The sequence below is a fragment of the Diadema setosum genome, chromosome 8 (assembly GCF_964275005.1).
Source record: "Diadema setosum chromosome 8, eeDiaSeto1, whole genome shotgun sequence".
In the NCBI taxonomy this organism is placed as follows: Eukaryota; Metazoa; Echinodermata; class Echinoidea; order Diadematoida; family Diadematidae; genus Diadema; species Diadema setosum.
The window spans coordinates 12260976-12285883 of record NC_092692.1 but is presented as its reverse complement, the minus strand read 5'-3'; the positions used below and the strand labels follow the sequence as shown (position 1 = coordinate 12285883).

The 24908-nt window shown below is 39.7% G+C and overlaps 1 protein-coding gene across 1 annotated transcript in view; it reads right to left on the bottom strand.

Annotated features, from left to right (window-relative positions):
• The window catches only part of LOC140231826 (zinc finger ZZ-type and EF-hand domain-containing protein 1-like), a 66229-nt gene that overhangs the window by 14804 nt on the left and 26517 nt on the right, over positions 1-24908 (bottom strand). The window contains exons 33-54 of the mRNA XM_072311978.1: positions 24386-24459; positions 23681-23749; positions 23058-23149; positions 22321-22494; positions 20921-21046; positions 19573-19703; positions 19078-19250; positions 18326-18467; positions 17796-17847; positions 17319-17432; positions 14237-14280; positions 12876-12995; positions 11266-11355; positions 10230-10339; positions 9224-9306; positions 7426-7507; positions 6269-6690; positions 5348-5519; positions 4394-4474; positions 2449-2580; positions 1554-1665; positions 898-968 (exon numbers count right to left, since the gene is read on the bottom strand). Coding sequence (XP_072168079.1) covers positions 898-968; positions 1554-1665; positions 2449-2580; positions 4394-4474; positions 5348-5519; positions 6269-6690; positions 7426-7507; positions 9224-9306; positions 10230-10339; positions 11266-11355; positions 12876-12995; positions 14237-14280; positions 17319-17432; positions 17796-17847; positions 18326-18467; positions 19078-19250; positions 19573-19703; positions 20921-21046; positions 22321-22494; positions 23058-23149; positions 23681-23749; positions 24386-24459 — 2666 coding nt within the window. The remainder of the gene's footprint in view (positions 1-897; positions 969-1553; positions 1666-2448; positions 2581-4393; positions 4475-5347; positions 5520-6268; positions 6691-7425; positions 7508-9223; positions 9307-10229; positions 10340-11265; positions 11356-12875; positions 12996-14236; positions 14281-17318; positions 17433-17795; positions 17848-18325; positions 18468-19077; positions 19251-19572; positions 19704-20920; positions 21047-22320; positions 22495-23057; positions 23150-23680; positions 23750-24385; positions 24460-24908) is intronic.

Here is a 24908-nt window from a genome sequence, read left to right as displayed (position 1 = left end):
ATGTAAATTAGGGTCAAAGGTCATAAATGTTTCATCCTGTATCTTGGTGAATACATGTCCTATCTTTCCCATATTTTGCACACGCAAAGACCATGTTACAAGAATCATTTCATAAAATAATTACTTTTTGCTTAGACGCCATCTTGGGTGTGCAAAGTGAGGTCAAAAGTCAAATATACTTCATTCTGTATTTCCGTTAGTGTATACGGAATTCGGTACCAAAGATGGCAGGTCTCACTCCCTTTTCTAAATGAGAATCCAAACATCACACGGCCAATGTCCCGTCAACACAGATGAAACCTGTATGGTCATGAATATTGATGGCAGACCTGACTCCCTTTTCAAAATCAGTATCCAAACATCACACAGCCAATATCCCTAAACACACATGAAACCTGTATAGTCATGCCTATATTGGGATCAAAACTCAAATCATTGATTTTCAAAAGATCGGATCACCTAATTTGTCAGTCTTGACAAATTCCGGGTCTAGTTTTGTTTTGTTTTTGTTTGTGTTTTGAGGAGTATAGCTCAGTTTGGAGGGGGAAGTTGTGTAAAAAAAAAAAAAAAAGAGAGAGGAAAAAAGAGCAGTGCACATTCGCTTTTGCATTCACAGGTCGAAATAATGCACTCTGTGCTCGATATACTGCACTGGGTCCTGCAGACCTTGTGCGGTATATCCAGGGGCTCTTCTTGGCTCTTTGTGTATTATTTGACCCTGAATGCACTCGCTAGGGTGCATTATCTGTATACTGTATCATCTCCGCATTAATTGCTGCAATGCATGCATGAACATAAGCACAGAGAGAGAGCTCAGCATATGGCATCTAAATGCATGCATCTGCCTTGACGGAAGTGAATGTTTGGAAAGGTTTATCTAATGATAGGTGGGCATACCTTGAGACTGGCCAACATCGCCTTGAGGACAAGATAAAGGACCCAGAGATTCTCCACTGTTAGTGAGGCACCTGTTTCAGAGAGAGAAAGAGGAAAGCATTTGAGGTGATGCTGACTTTCTCAATTCAAAGTCATTATCACAAGATTTCTCCCTTCTTGCAATACTTAAATGACAGTAGAAAACAGTGAAGTGCGTTTATCTGGTACTTCATGCACAGCAAAGGGTCACTTTTTGAAGTACTGTACAAAAACAATGAATTTTTAACCTGCAAAAGAAGATTCAAGATGGTTCCTGCAAGAATGCATCTCTCAAGAAATTTTCTTTAATAAGGCAGTGATTTGATATGCAAACCATTTCACATTTTACGACCATAGCAGCCAAGTGTCATATAGGTGGCAATGGACCATTAACTTAGTTACGCTAACCACGGATGCATTTTCTGCAGAAATAGGTAAGACACATGCTAAAGGCATGCAAGAGTGCAGCAATGAGTAGAGAGCAAATAATTTTCCTGCAGTTCGGCTGCGGTTTGTCTGCAAATTGCTATTTTGTTGCAAATGCTGCATCTTCTACACTTCTAGGTGATGTGCGACAGCACTTGAGAAGACAGCTGCAAGTCTCTTGCAGACATGTAAGGGTCTGGAAGACAGCCTACCGTCCTTGAGTTGTAACATGATGAGTCTGGCGATGGACGTGAAGGCTGTGAATCGCTCCCCGTCCAGGACCTGGCCTCCTGAACCCCGCAGCTGCAACTGATACTCGGGCACCTGGAGTGACATTTGAAAGCATAGAAGATCTGATTAGATCCCGTAATTGGGCGTTTGTTAGTCATGCTGCCATTAACATCACTTGTAGATCATCACACTCTGGCATGAGTTATCTTTCACAGTATAGGGAAAAATATCTCGTCTAGATTTCACCTACCAGTACATGATATATCAAGCCCTTGTAGCACAGTAAAGCAAACGTGAAATGGATGAAAGTAATACAAACATGTTAATATCTTCTAATGAATTCATTGACATGAAAACGACAATGCCAGCTCTCTTGCAGCCAAAGTGCACTATATCCACATTAAGGACAGAAAGCTGTAGTGTTTGCATGTCCACAAAATACAAAAGACAAGCATCACTCCTTTATCCTTATGTGCTGTGCCAGATATTTTTTCTGTCATAATGTAGGGTGTACCTGGTCGATATGAGTGAAAATCAAATAATCTCATTTAGAGGAGTTTAATCATTGTCAATATTGCTAACAATTTCATCAGCATGACACTCAGTCTTGCGCAGGATATGAAAATGGATCTTATCAAGCACAGCTGCAGGGATTCCTAACAAACCACTCCCCAACCCCACCATTCGCCACTATACTCATCACCATCAACCCCCTCCCCCAGATCCAAGCAGAGAAACTCTTCACACTGAACATACTCCTCATCTAATTTGGTATGATGTAAGCTTCTGGTCAGCTTGGTTACTCTCTCATACATGTCAGCAGGGAAACTTTGCTTCAGTTTTTGTTTTTCCCCCAAGATGGAATACGACACTCACATGCTTCATCTTGCGTGTCTTGATGTCCACCACGCAGACTCGCCCCTTTTCAAAGAAGTGCTTCAGGACCAGGACTGGGTTCAGCTCCCGATTGGCATCCTGGTACCATGCTGTGCTTCCGTGGCCCAGGACCTGCCAATGCAACAAACAAAAGTCATTAGTGCCAGAAATGACAAGCAACAGCATTCACTCTATAAGTGACACAAAGTGTGAGAGAACACAAGTTACATGAAGAGTGCTCTGAAATCTTGGGTCAGTGTGTCACCATCCACCTCATGACGTTCCATCATTCTTGGACTTCCAAACCTTGGCATCGTCAACTAACATGTGCCATCATAAGGCGCATTCATCACAAACAATCATACACAATGGAAGAATCAAACAGCAGATTCTTGTTTATATCTCTTTAAGATCTATAATGTTTGTTTTATGTTATAAGTGCTGTCTGGGGCAAATTATTTGTATAGGGCCCCATTTCTCTCTCTCTCTCTTCTTTCGATCTTTAAAATAACAACAACAACAACAGATTGAAGTTTATGATGTGGGTATGCAAGAGTGACTCAGCATAAGAATCATCTATCATTGTGCCAGCACAATGGAGCTGCATATGGACTGTTTACATCTGTCAAAATGAATCTGACATTTGTGATATAGTATATTTTGTTTTGGTGTCAATAGAGGGAGCTGGTGAGATGTAGACAAATATTTTGGAATAATAATTTAAATATGATTTGAATAGTATGTGACAGGAATGTATGGTTAGGGTGTGAGTGTGAAGTGAGTGAGCAGTGAGAGTGAACAGTTGCATTTGAGGCTTGCTGGCGAGAAGGTGCGCAGACGGGTTGACAAGCCAAGAACAGGGCCTGAGCATCATTGCATTTAATTCGGCTGCGTCGCTTGGTGCATTCCCCGTAGACACCGCTGGCCGTCACTCAAAAAAGGAAAAGGGACCGAGAAGCTGTAAGTTTTGCAGAATTTCATACTGTTACTTCATTTAGCACCCGGTAGGAAAGAAGTTTTTTTTTTTTTTTTTAATCGATTAGAAGAGTAGCCAAGAAATGGTAATGTTAAAGAGTATAAAACAAATACACCACGTGAGGTTCTCGAAATATAGCTTGAAATGATGTTTGTTTTTGTGTACGTAATGAGCCAAAATATTTAAGCCAGAGAGAGAACTGGTCTGGTAGTGAGAGGGTTAGGTTGTTTGCATTACCTCAAAAGTGAGATTGTTTGAGTAAAAGAAATAGCAATTAGATTTTAATCCTGAACGATGAGTTTTGTTGTTGGTGTAATTGCTACGACATTTTTTTTGATAATTGTAATAATTATGATATTAGGAATATTATTGATTTGTGTTGATACACATATCTACGCCAAGGACGATATGTATGAGGATCGATAAAGCGTAGCTGTGAATCGATTCAGACATAGAAATTAATGGTAAGAGAAAGTATGTCTTCTCTGAAATTCGGATATGAATGTTAGAACGACGAGAGATACAGTGTAAAGAGCATATATGCAAAGTTAGTAGAAGCAGCTAGAAAAGAGTGAGCTTTTACGGGAGAGATTGGTATTGTTTGGTAGAGTAATTCTATCGCTGGATAGTGATAACTGTCCCATTAATAGTGTGAATTTTAACTACTCGCAGAGGTTCAATAAGATGAATATTGCTATGCTTATGCATTTTGTAGTATGGCAATTTATTGCAACAGAACCGAAATGTGCCATAAGCTGTTGTATTCTTTTGTAAGAAAGGTCAAAATGAACATGAAAGAAGAAAGTGATGTGTTAATAAGCTGAGAATGTTCGGATACACTTGTACCTTAACACAGCTCTGCAATGGTGAGCACAAATGTTATATTATAGGAGCTGAGGATTAATAGTTGGGTAGAAATTTATTTTGACAAGGGATTTGTTATATTTCTAGCCATCCGTATCCAGGCACTGAGTATCCGGACTTGTCCGAGGACGTATCCGGAGGCGGATACCGCCCAGTCTTTGAGTCGTCGAGTAATCCCACGTCCAGCTGTGGACACAACCAGGCAGACACACGCGAACCGGACAATACCCACGCCAATCGACCGTGTGTATCCGGCCACGCCGTGCTGCCACGCCCGTATGCACTTCACGCCGCGACGGACTGCAGGAACAGGCGTCAGCCACCTCGCGTGAACCGCGTATCCGACGCCAGGATCCGGCTTCGCCTGAGCAACACTGTACAGTCATCGCACGGTTATCGACAACGTGAAAGTGCCTTAGATATGTAGGGACTTTATTCATAGGGTTTTTTTTTCATACGTAGAAATGCACGTGCTCATATAGGGGCTTATTCGAAATGAGGATACCATAAAACCATTTATTTATATACCTATAGTTTTGTCTTGCATTTTTCTTCCCGAAAACATTTTTCTTTCGGTGACTTTGTATTGACATTCGGGAGACAACATCCCACATTGCACCGACTTTGTTTAAATAAAAGAGTCGGATGACACAATTGATTTGAAACGATAATTTGCTGTGTTCAGTTTATTATTGCGGTCGTCTTCCGAGAAACCCTTTGACAACATCCAGGAAAATTCTAAGCAATATGCCTAAATTCAGGAAAACCCTAACACCAACATTCATCTTTCAAATGATTGGTTTTGCAAATTCAGATGAAGATCTGCATGACACTGAAAGTTCTTCATCTCATTATGTACTCTGTTTTATTTTTATTTTTTTAATGTACTGGAAATGCTTTATTAAACACTGATGATACAACAACAACAACAACAACAACAACATCTACAACAACAAAATGTACTCTGTTTGTTTGTTTGTTGTTTTTGATGTCTGAACTCACATCCTCTTTGAATGAAGTTCACACTTCACTAATGGGTAGTAAAAACTGGTTACTTACTTCAGGGAATCCTGCCACAACAAAGAGGGCAAAAACGGACCGAAGTGAGGAGTCTTCAGGCAGCCTCTCGATGCTGTGGCTGATCTGCTGAGCAATGCTGGACTTCCAGTCTGGATGGCGGCATAGCTTCTGAAGCATTGTGGGTAGCAGCGCTGCCCACTCCAGTCGACTCCTGCAAGAACAACAGCAAAACAACACTACATAAAACTGCCTATTTAAGATTCCAATCATTTTGATAACTGCCGACCTTTCAACTTACCACATCGTTCTATTTTCCTTTTGTACACACGTGGGTCTGGGTAAAATTCCTTTACAGAATCTAATTGTATTTTCAGGAGTTGCTTTTATATGGTTCTGTCATATTCCACGCTTCCACTTGTAAATGGACTGAATGCTTTGGTTCTGTTACTCATTTAAAAATATGCCTTTTGGTATTAACCTATCCATGTATTACTGCATTTATTTTATTCTTTTGAAAACTATTTTCTACATTTGGATGAGATTTTAATGATTTTCGTGTTTTTGCTGAGTACAAATAAGATTGTTTTTGTTGTGAAATATGAAAAATGAATTCAAATCATTTCAGTTCGATTCAATCTAAATCTGGCAAGCTAGACATGAGCTTGTTATGTCTCAAAAAGATACAGTAAAGTAGCTGGTATGAGGACTGAAACCAGGAGACTGTCACGAATACAGTGCAAATACACACAAGACTACATGATTGATTTGGATTCTGTATTACTGGTATGCACCTCCCTTTCATTTCATCTTGTTATGCGGGCAGATATTCTGTATGTATGTATGTATGTATGTATGTATGTATGTATGTATGTATGTATGTGTGTATGTGTACATGTGTGTGTGAATAAAGGCAGAGATCTGTGTTTTCTACATCTCCTCAAAGTTGGGTGCCAAACTCACTTCTCCAGACAGGAAGCACCGAACGAGAAAAGGAACTGGATCGTCCCAGTCCCATCCAGTGGTGCCTCCGTCACTGTGGTTCCTCCCACCGACGCAGTCGCCCCTGTCACCTCCTCATCTTCTGCTGACCCACAATCCTGGGAATCCGACGCTCCCCCGCTCCCTTCCTCGGCACCCTTCCCTGTAGCTCCTTCCTTCTCTTTTGCCTCTCCATCCGTCCTCTCGGTCTCTCCTACGTTTCCAGAATTGGCATCTCCCTGGTTACCATTATTCTCTTTGTTCATAGTACTGTTACTTTCTGACTGTTCCTCTTTGCTTTCGGCCGAGGTTTCCTTGGTGGGGCCTTCTGCCCTATCTTCCCACGAATCTGGTGGCTCCGGCGTGGAGCGTGGAGTTACTGACTTCAGAGCCAGGTCAGATACCTGGAATATCAAGAATATCATTTACAAGAATATGAGTAATGCTCAAATCAGATATCCCAAAACACCGGGAACAATTACAAGTATAATGATATGATAATACACTGAACATTATTGTTTATTTGTTTATATGCTAATCATCTGAGCCTTTCCCACACTTCTGGTCCAGAACATTTGTCACATACCACCAATGTAAACTGGGTTAAATGAGCCACACATTGAATGTCTGACAACTGCATGATATTGTGATCATATCACAAACATCAGTCAAGAAACAACATTTAGTTCCATGCTAATATCTCCTCATAAAACCACCAACAATTCTACAGGCACATCTACTAAAATTACAACATCTTTGAAAGAACACACACACCACATACACACACTGTCACAAAGGCAAACAAACACAGGATGAGAGATTGAAATCATATCAGCATAGGTAGATTCAATCCTGAACACACACAAAAAAAAACAGTGTGTCACACAACAAAACTGCTTTCCTGCCCAAAGAAACCCCACAAAATGTAGCTAAAATCATGCAGCTGTATCAAAGGCTGTGAATCAAAGATAAATTCATCTAACCCTGAACATTTCATATCACCACTTTCCATACCATCTGCATACGACATAAAGCACCACAATCTTCTATCAGTTATGTCCTTTCATTTGTCCCAGTACTCAATGAAACACCCAAGAAATGCTGCCATGTATATATTTGGATTACAGTGTACATTGTACCTCTGGTTCTATGCTGGGTAGTAGCTGGCCAAGCAGGCCCATGGAGAGATGTTGGGTGGGGACGTAGTGACCGCTCCCTTTCCTGAATTCAAACACAGAGCAAAATAGAGACAATGTAGCAATGAAATGATGAGTAATATCCCCTATGTAGCAGACTCAAAGCAACGCTGGAATTTATCAGAAGACAACAGCAAAGGCTTAAAGGAGACAAACATTCAAGTCTCTAAATAAATAAAGTACACTCTTTTGAGTTTGTCATATCTATCTACTTGGTATCTTTCATTTAGCTTTAATAGTCAAATGACAATTACGATATAGGTTGTACCTACTTGTGTCTCCACACATTTACAAGTCATTCTTTCATACAAAACAAACATGGGTGCTTCTCACTGGTTGAGGTAAACACAGCTTTACAAGGGCAGCAGAATACAGCACAAAATTCAATTCAATTCAATTCAATTGCTATTTCAATATTGTTATTTTTATAGCTATTGCTATGAAAGCAAAAGCTCTTTCAAATTTTGTTCTCTCAGTGATCATTGGCAGGGAATGTCTTTCCAGACTTGAGGCTGGACTCATCGTAGAAATAGAAGTACGAAGGAAGGCAATGGGGAACAAGGAACTGATCTAACCCACACAGACATGGAAGACAAGGGGGGGGGGGGGGATGGGAAGGAGATTAAGGGAGAGAAGATCTTTTGGGGGGAGATGAAGAGATGGGTGGGGGAAGGGGGAAAGGGGGAGGAGGGGGAAGGGGGTCGGGACAGTGAGGGACAAAGACTATCTTTTGCAAGGATGAGCGAGTGTGAGAGCTGGTCCCATAGTCCTCACTTGTGTGAAGGAGGGGAAAGAGGAAAGAGGATGAGGGAAACAGAGCTAGAAATCATTTAAACCAAGCAATGGACATGAGGGAGAGAATGGGAAGAAGAAGAAGAAGGGGGTAGGAGGAAGAAGACCTTGGGGAAAAGAAGGGGCAGGCAGGGGTGAGTTGGGTGACATTAAAGGACAAGTTCACCTTCATTAACATAAGGATTGAGAGAATGTAGCAATATTAGTAGAACACATCATTGAAAGTTTGAGGAAAATCGGACAATCCGTTCAAAAGTTATGAATTTTTGAAGTTTTTGTGCAGTCACCATTGGATGAGAAGACTACTGCAGTGTATGATGTCACATGCGTACAACAATATAAGGAAAATATATAGAGAATTTCACAAAATGTAATCTTTTGAAAAAAGTACACATTCCCTTGACTCGTTACTGACATATGTTATGGGTAATATTATTCCCATTGCCTTTAGAAAGAGGCAAGTCCAGTGCTCTTTTATTATGCGAAAAATGTGAAAATATGTTGAATTGTCTTTACATTTTCTTTATACTGTTGTACTCATATGACATCACGAGCCTTAGTAGTCTCCTCATCCAGTGGTTCCAACACAAAAGTTTTTAAAATTCATAACTTTTGCATCGATTGTCCAATTTTCCTCAAACTTTCACTGATGTGTTCTACTGATATTGCTGCATTCTCTTAATCCTTATGTTAATGAAGGTGAACTTGTCCTTTAAATCTGGCGGGAGGACAAGGAAGCATGAGAACTGGTCCTGGACCCTGTTGCTAGAAACTTTGCGTTTAAACGCAACTTGCAACTGATTGTCACTGGCCAATCAAAATCATTGTTGCATGCATGTCTTCTTAATAGGGCAGACCCTGAGCCAATCAGAATGGTTGTTTCAAAATTAGCAATTATTTGCAATTGATTGCAACTTTCTTGCAACGGGGCCCTGGAGAGATAACTCACTGTGCGATGGTGAAGAGTAGCGGCAGGAACTTGTGAATGTTGAGCAGCTCCATGGCAGTCTGGAAGGAGGGGTCACCTCGACTCTGTCAGAACAAAACGAACAATGAGACATTTGTGGCGGTGAATTACTTTTTACTCTCGCTCCATCTCTCTTTGCAATCAATTACCAAGACTAATACCCATCTATCCTATTTTGGGTACATCACTTGAATGTCATTCCTTCGTGTCAGCACTGTTTAATAAGCGCTTTAGCAATGTTATGATATCTTTAGATAGGTACTCTTGAAGTATCATTTGTATGTTGCATCATACCCATGTTTTACACTCCAATCCTCAGCCCAAACCCATTTTGTACAAATACTCTAAATCAAAACATACAAGACTTTTTTTTTCCCCCTTGGTGGAGCACAGTAAGTCATCAGTTTTACATGAAAATAACTTAGTCCAAGATACAAATGTGGCACAGGGCACGACTCTTCCAAGGGCACAGCATGAACTTACTTCAAGATGTTGGATTAAGACAGCAGCGGGATTCATTTGCACAACTCATTGAACAACAACAACAACCATCGATGTTAAATATACAGAGTGTCTTTGGGCAAGTGGGTTAGGATTAGGTTTTGTACCGCACATTCTCTGAGGGTGTGCATGGTAAGGGGTTCCAATTCTGTCATTTTTGCAGACAAAGTTATCCCTACAAACACTGATCTGTCAGGACACTGAGAAACAACTTTGCAAATATACAGATGAAATTAAACTTTTAAAAAGGAATTGAAAATTACAATAACAATAATGGCTAGTTGAAAAAATTCTTCACACACAAATCTATCATTCCATGGCAGTACCTGCACATGAAAATCTATATCAAGAGAAATTTGCGATAAAGGCAAGCATCATTATGTCTTCCAACACTAAAGTATGGCATCATCCCCAGAGATACAACAAAATATCTACTTTCACACTATCCCATGAGGAGAGAGTGCATGCAGTGTAAAGTCGGGTTTACCTTTCCAGCCGGCAACATGGCCGCCAGCAATCCCAGCATTCTCTCCTGTGACTGCTCGGCAAAGACTCTCTCATGAATGCTCATGGAACCCTCCTCCCCATCTTCAGCTGCTGTTGTCATGGAAACAACACAAGGACAAGGGATGCATTATCACTTTCACCTTGGTCTGCATGATCAATGGTATCTCCTATGTTATTGGCACAAACCTCATCCAATCTCTCAAACTCATCCAACATAGAGGCATGCTCATATTCCTACTAAGCACCCCTGCCTAAAAAAAAATTCTTGTTGCCACTACTTCATACATATCACTTCAAATCATATAGTTTGTTTCTTTTTCTAAGACAAAAACAAACAAACAGACTCATACATATACACACCAATGTACAAAACCTACTTCTTCTTGTCATACATTACATATGTAACACAATGCATTTACACAGTAGCTCACATTTTCAATATTGCTACTTCAATGCAAGTGCTAAAAGTGACATGTACCGCTGTGGCATTAGGGAGGGGGGGGGGGGGGATCAACAACACCCAAAATCACACTTCAACAAGTTTGTCACTTCAAAGAAATACACTGAAAAAAAAAAATCTTGGTCATCACCTATTCAAAAGCCATCAATAAACCATGATATCACTGCTGTATAATGACAGTACCAGTGGTGTTCATCGGTCAAACATGCAGATGGTGAGAATGACATTTTTCCATCATACTCCACTCAATGCAGCAGAATAAGAAATCATTCTAACTCCTCATAGGCATCTACTGATACCACTCCTGTATTTCATAAGTGGGCACTAATGTAAAGTTGTAGGTACAGAGTAATTTCGACCAACATCACACAAAGACAAAGAGCATGAATACACTTCAAATCTCCAAACACAAGCAATGCAGCACTCTACACACATATATGGTACAGCCTGTAGTGTTCACAAGAGAGTATTGACTACAAACACTGGTAGCAGAATGCATGTCATTGTGCAACAAGATTTCTGATGTGAATGGCGCCCTCGCACCAACACTACTCACAGCATGTCAGTTCTAGACTCTCCATGGCCATCTCTACACAGCTCCTCAGCAGTGTCTTGCCCACTTCATACTGGGATTGGGTTAGGCCTCCTGGTGGGGTGATAAAGGAAGCCATGCAACAGACCTTTCAACAGTTTTGTAACGCACACTCTCTGAAGGTGTGCATGGTGAGAGGTTCCATTTCCATCAATTTTTAATGCAACACACAAATTTCATTCTTGCTTGTGCTGAAAAGGACCTATTTATTTCATGTGTCAACCACTATATTCTATTCCCCTTCACAATACAGTCAGGGAGATCCTTTATGCAGAGTGAGAGTGCATGAGGGAAAGAGGTGGTCTTGAACTTTAATAGAGCCTACCTTTGCATCCTTAGTGAAGCCTCATCATATTCCTGAACTTTAGATGTTTAAAGGGTCGTCTATTAGGATCATGGTGCTTGTATGCACATCACGAGTGATTTTTTTTTTCCCCCTTGGTTCAGTCCATATCTACATTGTAATGTGAAATCAGTATCAGCACAATCAACTTTACTAAGTTTAGTGATGCTTACCTCTCGCTAAATACATATCTTCAATCATCACATTAAAGACAATGATAAAAATGATAATTTTCAGTACAAAATGAATTTCTTGCCATGATGTCAGATGATTAGTGGGGCTTCACAAAATCTCCTGGCATATCTGAAAACTAGAAATGTCGCTACAGCGACTGGTTATACCCCCGCCAAACAACATTTCATAAGCTTTGGTCAAAACAACATTTCATAAGCTTTGGTCAAAAAACTGAGGAAGTAGTTAAATCCGCAAGATCTTTCCTTGATCTTCTGCCATTAATATGCCATTACCATGGCAACGTACTTTCGGGTACTGTCGAAAAATGCGTCTTGCACATCTACAACCAAAGGTACACATCTGTACCAAGTTTCATGGAAATTGGGCAAAAACTGAGGAAGTAGTTTGCAACACAAAATTTTCCATCATTTTGGCTCATAATATGTGAGCTGTTACCATGGCAACATATTTTTTGTCACTGTCAAGAAATGTGTCATGCTGACCTATATCCTAAGACAAACATTCAATATGAATTCCATGAGAATTGGAAGAACACTGATGAAGCAGTTTTGCCATGAAGCATTTTGCCCTATATTTTACCAATAACATGCCGTTACAATGGCAACGCACTTTTTGCCACTGCGGAAATATGTGTCTTGCACATTAACATATTCAGATGAACATCTGTACCTAATTTCATAAAAATTGATCAAAAACTGTGGGAGGAGTTCGCGACGCAAGATTTGTACCCATTTTTGCCCATAATATGCCGTTACCATGGCAACGTACTTTTGGGTACTGTCAAAAAATACGTCTTGCACATCTACAACCCAAGGCACACATCTGTGCCAAGTTTTATGGGAATCGGTTGAAAACTGAGGAAGTAGTTCGCGACGCAAGATTTGCAACGGACCGACCGCCCGACCGCCCAACCGACCGCCCGACCACCCAACCGCCCAACCGTCCGCTGATTCCTATATACCCCCTTCAAACTTCGTTTGGCGGGGGTATAAAAAAAAGGTTATATCTGGAGCTGGGTGAATTTGGGATTATTTACCTCTGTCCTGCTGGTCGTAGATAGCTTGGGCCAAGGAGAGAGTGAGAAAGGCAAACTGCAGCCAGGAGTGGAGGTGAGTGTAGTTGTTGAGTTGAGCTGAGTACTGACTTCCTGTGTACACTGGAATACACCATGAATAGAGAGGGGGGAAATGTATATAGATAGATGGAGATCTAAGGTTGAATACTTGTATGCTTGGTTACAGATGTAGGCACAGTATAAACATCTGGAGAAAATACATCTCTTCAGTGGATGAAAATATCTACCAGCAAATTGTGAGTGCAGTCTTTATTATTGCTGCTGCTAAAAGTGTCACTACCCCCATCATCATTATCATAAACATCATCATCATCATCATCATCATCACCACCACCATCAACATCATAACAACTCTCATCATCCCCATCATCATCATCATCATCGTCGTCATCATCATCATCATCATCACAATCATCATCATTTTCATCATCATCATCAACATCAGAAGCAGCAGCAAAGGACACCATCACCATCTTCGCTGCCGCCATCTTCATCACCATCACCGCAGCCATCAAACCAATACTTCAACATGGATACCTACAATATTCACATCACAAAGATTCCACCCATTGCAGGAATATTGTTTTTGAAGCTCTGCTATGTAACAAAGTTGCAAAAACCACCAAAACATAAAAAGAATTATAAAAAATCGAGCAGGGGAAAAAAACCTTGGTAAGCATGAAGGATCAATATAAATACTAATCAATGAAAGCCTACTATGACAACTTTGAATGACAGACTGACAAATACTTTTACCATTTCATGACACATCTCTTCAACATGGTTACCAATAGGTAATATATTCTCATTATCATTGCATGTACGAATGCTGAGAGAAAGACTCACATGAAAGCTATCTTGGTAAGCCTGGTGAGGACGTCTTTCATAAACTCATCATGACAAAAGCAAGGAGAGGAGACTTGCACATTTAGGGACACATCAGCATATAGACCGATCCGACCTCACAGCAAAATCTGCCATTACTGCAGTGTCCCATGCGCACATGCATATGGAAATGTATGATATATCTTGTGACTGGCAAAGTATATTGTGCACAGAGCACATGCACCGATGCTTGGGACACCACAGTAATGGCTGATTTTCTGCCAGGTCAGTTCGGTCTATTTATAGGTATTCAGGGCGTTCCAGGAATGTTAAACAACTACTGTATACTAAGTGCTGGGAGCTCTGGTTGAAATTATGGACTTCAGAGTGGGAGGAATAGCACTATTTTCTGTGGGGTGGAGAACAGGATTTCATTAATGAGAGATATACGGTGAGATACACACAAATACGGTACAATTGAGAGAGAAAATACTTACACACTCTCATCATTATTTCAGTTGTGTCGTGAAATTCATTGTGGCTGCCAAAAAGAAAAGAAAAAAGAATCAAGAAATAGATTAATAGCACTTTAGATAAGTCAGGAAAACATATCAATTGCCAATGTTTGTGTCAACAGTATCTAAATGCTCATCTATATAGAGAGGGCATGCTGTAAGGAGATGAAACAAAAGTAATACAGTTAAACTCGCCTAAGTCGACATCGCATATGTCGAATAATCGCGCAAGTCGATAATTTTAAAAAGTCCCGATTTTTCCCCATTGACTTACGTGTATTAATTCACTCATAAGTCGAATTTTTTAAGTCGAATACTCGTTTAAGTCGATGAAATTCCAAGAACACTTTCACGGAAAAAACCATTGAAATCACTGTGCCTAAGTCGAATAAGATTTTATTGTGTAATAAATCACTGTCAAAATCACGAGACGCCAGTTTTTGTTTACATACAGTATATACCAAAAAAAACTGCGTAAATAAACATTAACGTTTCATTAACGCAAGCGGTTTCACCTGAATCGTTAGTAACGCAAACTAACGATCGGGAAAATTAACGTTTGTAGCAACGATGAGTAACGATCCCTAGCGCAAATTAACGATGTTTCGTTAGGTAACGCAAGAACTCACGCGAGATTTTGGTTTTGTAACGAGACCTGGCGACAGGACGACGTAGCCCCTGCCGAGTGTAGCGATCTATGCCTTATATTTAGCGGAGTCTTTTCGCGAAATCGAATCACGATTTCGCGAATGGTTGATTTGCGACCGGGGTCACCAAAAACGCACGCCGGGCCACCAAAAAAGCCGAATGTTTGCCTTCAGTTTTGGAAATGAAGCGGTAACAATCGGTTCCATAAGATGCTGAATAAATGTCAGATGTTTGCTCTTTAAATTTTGGAAATGAATAACGGTAATATTCGATTTCCGTATAATACTAAAATAAATGTCGGATGTTTGCTTATACTTTTGGAATGTCAGAGATTTGATTTTGCGTTCGGAAATGAATAAGGATAAAAAAAAGTATCCGGAAGATGCTGAAATAAAAGTCGAATGTTTGCTTTGACGTTCGGATATGAAAAATAATGATATTCAACTCCATACGATGATAAAATAAATGCCGGATGTTTACTTTTACGTTCGAAAGTAAATAACAATTACATTCAGCTCCTGAAGATGCTAAAGTAAATGTCGAATTATTCCTTTGACGTTCGGAAATGAATAACAATAATAATCAACTTCGTACGATGATGAAATAAATGTCGGATGTTTACTTTTACGTTCGAAAGTAAATAACATTAACATTCAGCTCCGGAAGATGCTAAAGTAAATGTCGAATTATCCCTTTGACGTTCGGAAATGAAACAATAATAATCAACTTCGTACGACGATGAGATAAATGTCGGGTGTTTGCTTTTACTTTCGAAAGTAAATAGCAATAACATTCGGCTCCAGAAGATGCTAAAATAAATGTCAGATGATTGTTTTTACGTTCGGAAGTGAATAGCAGTAATATTCTTCTCCATACGATGCTAAATAACTGTCGGATGTTTGCTTTTAAATTTCGAAATGAATAACAGTAACGTTTAGCTGCGTTTGATGGCAAAATTAATGTTTTATATTTGCTTTAACGTTCGGAAATGAATAACAATAGTATTCAACTCCGTCCGATGATAAAATGAATGTCTTATGTTTGCTTTTATGTTCGAAAGTAAATAGCAATAACATTCAGCTCCGGAAGATGCAAAAATAAATGTTGAATGTTTGCTCTGGCGTTCGGAAATGAATAACTATAGTATTCAACTCAGTACAATGAGTTCGCTTTTACGTTCGAAAGTAAATAGCATGTAACATTCGACTCCTGAAGATGCCAAAATAAATGTCAGATGATTCATTTCACTTTCGGAAGTGGACAGCAGTAACATTCGGCTCCTTACGATGATAAAATAAATGTCGGGTGTTTGCTTTTGAATTTGGAGATCGAATAACGGTAATATTCTGCTCCGTACGATGCTAAAATAAGTAACAGATTGTTTCTTTTACATTTGGAAATGATTAACGGTATCAATCGGCTCATTTAGATGATGAAATAAAAAGCGGATGTTTGCTTTCACGTTCGGAAATGAATAAGGATGATATTCAGCTCCGTAAGATCCTAGAATGAATGTCGGTTGCTTGTTTTTACATTTGAAAATGATTAACGGCAACATTCGGCTCCGGAAGGTGTTAAAATACTTGTAAATGGTGGATGATTGCTTTTACAATCAGAAATAAATAACGGTAACTTTCGGACCGAACGTAGGACCGATTTAGTTTTGCTTGGTTTTTTTTTTTTTTTTTTTTGTTCGGGCCACCAAAAAATAAAAATCAATCATTTTGGGGCCACCAAAATAAAAGTTATAGTGTGGAGCCCTGGCCTGCATCAATGTGGATAAAGTGTCTTGCTGAAGGGCAAATAACGGGCACACCGCTCCAGCTCTCGGCTCCAGAGTAGACAACATACAATGTACATTATACATATGTACGTGTGGTGTAACTTTAAGTCGATTTTTTTCGACTTACGTACAAGTCGAAACTCGCCTAAGTCGATGTGTTTTGCTCAGTCCCGAGAAGATCGACTTATGCGAGTTTAACTGTACTATTCACAAATTTCTTCACATGACTATTCAGCCATACGTCATTCTTGTGCATGAAAAAGTAGTGAAGTTGACAGTTTAGAAAAGTACACAGTCATTGAAATGGGGATCTACAGCCTGTAAAAATTTTGACAAAGAGTAAAAAATTGATCTGAATGAGTTCTCTGCTATCAGCATGATTGTTCATCAAAGACTGTCCAAGTGAAACAAGACAAATTGCAATAAACACTTATGTATTAAGTCTGTATGTGTGTATCTGTGCACTAGTTTGTCCCTTGCGTTAAGACTGCAGAGTATTCACATCTTGTGTGACTGAAAATTGCAAAAGCCTGAATACAGAGCAATCCATGGTGAAATCTGAACTGGTTAACAGGTATTATGTTATGCACCCACAAATTAAGACATACAGTAAGTTCCTAGATGTGACCTCACCTCGATGGATACTGGCCTGTCTCCAGGCAACCATAGCAGAGGTCAAAGTCCTCGCAGACGTTGCAGTGGTAGCGAGTCCCGACAATCAGTCCATGGCAGCCATCACACTTGTACCTTTAAAGCAAGCCCATGAAAAGAGAGAGGAAATAACACAGCAGAAACATCAAGAGAACCGTGATGGATGGATATATGGAGATTGATAGATTGATTGATAAACATACCAATATAAATAATGTAGATATACATATAGACATGACCAAGCTTGCTTAATAATTAGAATGCTTGGAATTTTTTGGTTTTAGTGAACGCACTGAAATCTTCTATCTTGGATGAATTGACTTTTGGGCGCACCATAGCATTAAAATAATTTACATTTCATGAGAAGCGATATTCATAACAGCAGCTAATGTCTTGACCTAACTGGATGGCATGAGGTCTTGGTAACTTGGTGGTCAAGTCAATGGTCTGGAAACTTACATGAGATGGACAAGGGGATGGTCATCCGTGTGTCCCTCTGGCTTTGCTCCTCCTACATAAAACAAACAAACAAACAAACAAATGGAATGATAATCCAGACATTATTATATAATCTAAAGGTTCATTAATACTGTGTACCAGCTGTAGAGCAAGTATTCATATTGTATCAGCTCAAGACATTTGGCTTTAATTAACATCAGGTGGGTCACCTGGCAGAACACTAACACACTAGTCAGCACAATACACTGCAGTATCAGCAAACATGGGGGGGGGGGATCCAAAAAACTTCTGCAACCTACTGAACAGAAGTGACAGAGCACTTCCACTAAGACTTTGTTTCCCTTATATCCATTATCAAACATTTAACGCACTAAAACGGAGAAAGCGTATTATGACCACACATTCACTGGGTCTGGGGGACTTTTTATTTCTACTTTTTTTTTACAACATAATAATGATACAACACTGCAGACCTCAGGTATACCAATCTTACACCCACAGAAGTGATGTTATGTCGTGAAGACGGTTACCTTGGCAACAGTTGTAGCAGAAGTCAATGTCCTCACAGACCAAACATCTGTATCTCTGGCCGAGGAGCTGCACCTCGCACCCGTCACATTTCACGTCGATGTCCAGCCGGTCGCAGAAGCGCGCCACAAACATGTGCATCGCCTGAAGAGTGGGAGAATGAGAGATGAGAGAAAAGATTCAGATCTTTAGCAAGTAATTCTTAACCCTACCAAAAACCAATGTGTCAAACTTACATTGCTAGTGCACACAATAGTCTTGCCTCTGGGAAGCAGTAAGTTATATTTACCCTCTCCTCCAATAGGCCCTTTAGAGCGGACAGTCCCTCTGATTTTAATGCAAGGATCGTCAAGAAATGATGCACTGGACTACAAAAGACAGTATCTTCCAAACATTATCTATCACAGTCCCACCTGTATTTACCTGTGTATGCTCACTGTTTTCTTACTTGACATACTTGTGTGATCACAGACATTGCAACAAACACACACACACACAAACAAACAAAGATAACAATTATCATAAGCAAGAAGGAGAATGCAGTACAACAAAATACTTTTTGGCAACTTGATGGGTGCTGTTAATCATGTGACACATGATTAACCAATGAATCAGTCATACGATAGAACATGCATTGACGGCGTTTTTCCCCACAATGCATCATGTCAACTGGCCTTCTTTAGCATCATGCTATGCGAAATGTCCCCAAGGTTTTGGATACACCTAAAACGTGACCGAAAACAAGCCACCCTACCCTCCTCTCCTCTTTGTCGGGATTGCGGCTGATGTCGGCGAACCACGCGGTGAAGACGCTGTCCCCCTCAAGCTCCTTCATCCACTTCTCACACTGCCTGTAGGCCACCATCTGCTGGGTGTAGTTCAGCCTGTCATGGGCCGTGCTGTCTCGCAGGGTCACGTTGCCACAGGCTATGGGGAGGTATGGGGGGGGGGGGCAGAGAGATAAGTAGGGAAGGGGAATCCAGGGAGGGGCATGAAATTAAAAAAATATCACAATATCATGTCATTAATTTGCAATCTATAAATCTACATATAGGTGTGAATGTCACCAGCCATATCGTTTTGTTTTGTTTGGGGTTTTTTTTAGGCAGCAAAAAGTTCAGGGTAACAAGAAATAAGATGTTTATGCAGTGAGGAATCAAATATGTCACAATGTGATGTCATTGCATCTAAATCTTAGCTCACACCTCAGATGAGATAAAATGTAAGTTTTGAATGTCGGCTTGCTTACTCCTCGCCGTGTCCATGAGCAGACTGGGAGCGCTGATGCTCGCCACAAACTGCCAGTCGCTGGGGTCCCACAACACGTCCAGGAGCTGCAGCAAGAGGTTCAGGATGCAGCTGAAGGCGGCTTTGCTCTCCCTGTGTGAGTTGCCATGATGGCAAAAAACAAGAAGAAGAGTCTTCAAGTGACTGACAGGTGTGGGACTCCAAACTTACAGGAGATAGGGACAGGGAGAGTACGAATAACCACCAGGTAGGAATAGGGAAGGAGAAGGGGGCACGGAAGAACACTCTCCTTAAAGGTCCTGTTTACCATCGGGAACAGTGATTAAAAAAATTTTAAAGATATCACATTTGATGCATATGTGAAGTTCTGTTGTATCATAACACATCCTTATTAACATATACAATTTTCAATAAAGCCTAAAATATAAGGAGATATCAGTAGTTTTTTTTACTAAGCCATAACTGGAGATGGTTTAGTCTGGAAACATTCTTATTATAACTATTGTTCACATCTTGCGTATTTAACAATACTTACAATCGATTATACAGATTCAAATTTTTACAGTGGTTGTTTCCAACCATAACTCACATTTTAGAACTATTTTAAATCAATAAAGCTGGGTGTTTGTTTCATCTGCAAATGGTAAATTATGCCTTTAAGGTCTAACCCTCTACAAAGACTGCTCTGTTCTGGATTCTATTTCAAAGGAGCAGTTTACATAGAGCAAAAAAAAAAAGATATATTTCAGTTTCAATGGTACAAATTGTAGCAGCTGGGTAACAAATAAAATACTGCCACAGTAACTGGATCTCTCTTTTGAAATATAACCTTAGGCCACTGTGACATGTATGTCCATTGCCATTGCTACTATCTACAATAAAATATATATTGAACATGAACAAATTCTTAATTCCATTCTCTTGTACTCGTAAACTTTCTGCCCAGAACAAGAATGATCAAATATAGCTACCAGCATTTGGTAGCAAAAATCACAGCCACCTACAGTAGCAAAGCGCCTTCCGAGGAAGCTCATGTGTACATGTATCGCACTGACAGCTTATGGGTAAATCAAACAGATTCATATGCTGAAGTGACTAACTAGATTACTCATGAACTGAAGTATTCAGTAATAGTCGTGCACAGGCTAGGTTTTCTCCCATTCATGAATAATTACAAATGCAGATTTCAAATGGTTCCTGCCCTGATTCACTCAGCTTTGGCTCTCTACTCATGACTGTCACTGCTAACAACAAAATGAGGGGGGAAAAAAATGAAGACTATGAGTGGGCGAAAAATGAATTGATGCTCCTCTGATATAAACACTCATTTGGATCACAAAATTACTCACTCTGTTGAAAGGTCGGCATTTTCCGCCCTGACTTCTGTGACGAGCTGCCTGACAAATTGGTAGTAAGCTGAGCGGACCTTGTTCTCCAGCTCCAAGCCACAACCCTCAAGCCTGGAGGCATAGTGCCTAGAAGAGTAAAAAAGATGAACTTACAAAATGTATCCTATTCAACATCGAGCCCATCAAAAGTTATATGCTAAATAGAACGGACACCACATGCACAGACACCACATACACACTCTTACAAAAATGCTCTCCATCTTTGACCCTCTTTTTTGACTAGTCCATCCTCATTCACCTATCTAAAAATTTGTATTTCCCTCATTTACTTGATAAAAACATTATTACCAACCTTATTTCAATATAAGTCAAAACAATCTTCTCGTCAAGTCATCCAAACCTTATCTTAAACCCCCTTTTTTTTTCTTTTTTTGCGAGAGTTTTGGAATGCTACAAGACATTATGCTGAAATTTTATATGACTTTATCTTTCGCATCTTGTGCATATTCAAAGACCTCATTTACGAAAATAAGAAATCTGTTTGCAGCTATGCAGTTTCAAAATAGCCCAGGCTATACAAGGTTAAAGGGATGGTACAGTATTGGTGGAGATGAGAATTGGGCTTCTAACTTTTTGCGAGATACCAAGAAAACACTTATAATATAGTACAGAGCATACCATTTTAAGAGGAATTCAAAGCTTATTTGATGAAATTAGGGTTTGGAATTACTGAAACATCCAAAAGCAAAGTAAAACAAAGCGATCGCAATAAAGTGTGGGTCCCACACTTTATTAGAATTGCCCTTTTTTTGATATCTCAGCCATTTCAAAACCAATTTTCATCAAATAAACATCGAATTCCTCATAGAATTACATGCTCTTTCATATTTCATAAGAGGTTTCTCATTATCTCATCATAAAATGTTAGAAACCTGAAATTAGGTCTCAACCAAAACTATACTATCCCTTTAATGTTATGACATATTGTGGTCAAGTCATACTACTTTTGTACATCTATCCTCAAGCCGATTCAGACAGTCATCTACTGGTTCATTTAGTCATTCCTTTGATTTTCCATTCATTAAACCTGTTAGTTACTCATCAATGATTAAAATACGATTGTACTAATACCTTTCCATTAGTTTATCATCAAATTATTGCCAGGTTTCAAGTGATGCTCAAAATATCAAGACAGAACACACAGCAATATCCCCCTCTTCATTATGGTATGTGTGATCATGACATCGGTGTACCTACATAAGGATCAAAACTAGCACCACACGATATGGCTCGTACGGATGTAAGTGCTTGTCAAAATATCACACTTTTTGACAAGATGCCCTTCAAGACTATCTGTGTGTTAGGCATAACTGCATGCCCGGCTTGGACACCAAACTCACGTTGGGGGCGCCCCGCCTACTTGGCGCTGGAGCAGCATGTCCTTGAGGAAGAGAACGCAGAGGACATGGAAGATGTTTGGGTGGTTGTGGGCCGTCAGGAAATCACTGGCGAGCTGGTAGACTTCGGACACCCTGCGGGCACTCTGAACCCTGGTCTGGAGGATAGCTTGCACCCTTGAGGTAAAAAGATAAACCAAGAAAGAAAGATTATGAAATGACACAGCAGAGGCTTTAATCATCTAAGGACAACCACCTAGAAAGTGTCCTCAATGTTGTGCATAAACATATCTTGAAAGATATTGCTTCTTGATAGAAAAAACAAACAAACATATACACTTACTGTCTCTAGGGTGACAAGACCTCGTATCTAAAAAAAAAAAAAAAAAAAAAAAATCATACATTTTCAGGAAAGGCAAAGAACTTTTTAATTATAGCATCACTTTTGCAAAATAACATCAATGTCAACATCAAATAAAGTAGAAATATTGTTTTGAAATACATTAAATAAGTGTAATGTTTTAAATCTCAAATACGCATTTTTGATATTCAAAATGGAGTTAGAAATATTGTTTTGAAATACATTAAATAAGTGTAATGTTTTAAATCTCAAATAAGCATTTTTGATATTCAAAATGGAGTTAGGTTTTTTGACTATATGCTGGTTGAGACACATGGTCCTATCATCCTATTCATTCCACTGACAATACATTGTAAGTTGACGAAATGCATGAGCTTACCTTTTGTGGTCAAGATGGGGGTTCTTGATGAAATCTAGCACCAGCTTGAACTCTGGGTAGTTGCTAAGAACGGTCTCCTCTTCAACAGGGCCCTGCTTTCAACAAGATATGGACATCTGGTATAAGAATCATACTCTCTAAAAGTGCTCAAAGTCACCTCTAACCAACAGCTACCTCCCTTCATTTCATTCCACTCTTCCTTGCTAACCAAAATGTAAAATAAAACAGTATTTCCACAGCTTTTCTACTTTTGTGTTTTCCATATCAAACGAGATGCATCCCAAATCAAGTAGCAGGTTGGGATGAAAACATATAATCTTTCACTGTCGGCCATATCGGCCATAATTATGCAAGACAGTACACAACACCATCCCTAAAAAAGACCAATATGTAATTTTAGCCTGATTATTACTAACCTGATTAACTTGTCTTATTGAATAGCTGGTCAATAGTTATCTAAACCAGCTGTACAGACTTTTGAGTTAATTTGATGTGTAGAGACACTATTTAGCACAGTCACTGTTGTGACTTCTCCACACGGCAGACCATTCTGGTCGTGCCTGAAAAAACATCAATGAATGACGGCAAACGGACTGGACACAGGACAAAAGACAAATTCTCACCGGAAAGCCCTCGTGGTCAGTAGTGACGCTAGCTGTGGACAGGCTCCTCAGCACGAGGCCTTTGTTTGGCTATTCAAAGGAAATATTGAATAGGGATATTCAGATCAGCATAAACCATTTCTCTATCAAATTGTTTTCCTTCTTCATATCATACTCTAACATTGAAGCCTTGATAATTCCTCATTACACTTGATGAGCATCTTACTACAAGGAGCTGGTGAATTGCAAAGTCGCTTGATAGAGAAAAATGTATCTGCTTACATCCACAAAACAGTAAACATACTGAAATCACCTCAAAAGCTCATCTTTGCAAAGTCACCAACCATAAAATCTGATCAAATTGCGCAAAAGAAAGGACACATCACTTTCCATTGAAACTACTTTCACTGCTGTTTTTATGCAATAACTTTGAGTATTGAGTGCTAGAAACTTACTGAATGTGACTGGACACTGTATAAGTGCATATGATCACTGCCTGCACACATAGACAATGTATTTTTGTGGCTGCTAGGGAAGCAGTGATTGCTTGTAAGCATGTAACAACAGAACCAGTGGCTTTAAGATATCTCTTAAAGACTGGGCAAAAGGGACAAGGAGCTCAAATTGCCACAGCCAGGGAGGGGGCTTGAATCACAGACCTCAGATTGACAATTCATTCCCTTATCCACTGGGCCACAACAGCTCATTAATGAGAGAGGTTCGTACCTTGGATTTCTGCTCGCGTCTGGCCAGAGGTGGAAACTGGAGGAGAAAGAGAGCCTTATCTCTGCACACATTGACTGTCACAAGAAAAGAAAGAAAAGGAATAAAACAGCAGATTCAAATAAACATTCACAAGGGTCACTGCCTCTCAACTTGGTTGCAAAACCTCATATGACACAATGGTAGATGCTCCTAGAATGTCTGTGATTTTGTGTGTATCAAGTTCTCCAGCCAGTCTACCATATGCAAATCTTCTTCATCATTAAATAGATTAAAATGCATGTGAAAGTTCTTGTCTACACTAAACGCATTGAATGTTAGAGGCAACTCACAAAAATTTCATGCCGCGAAGAAGGCCGACAGCTCCAATTTGCGAAAATTTCATGCCGCGAAAATATTGTGTTTTACACTGATCAACTGTTGATAATCTACAATCTTTATATTCACTCACTCACATACAATATGTACATGTGTCATACATCTGAAATTTGTTTTCTCTGACATTATTATGCAAACACAAATACCT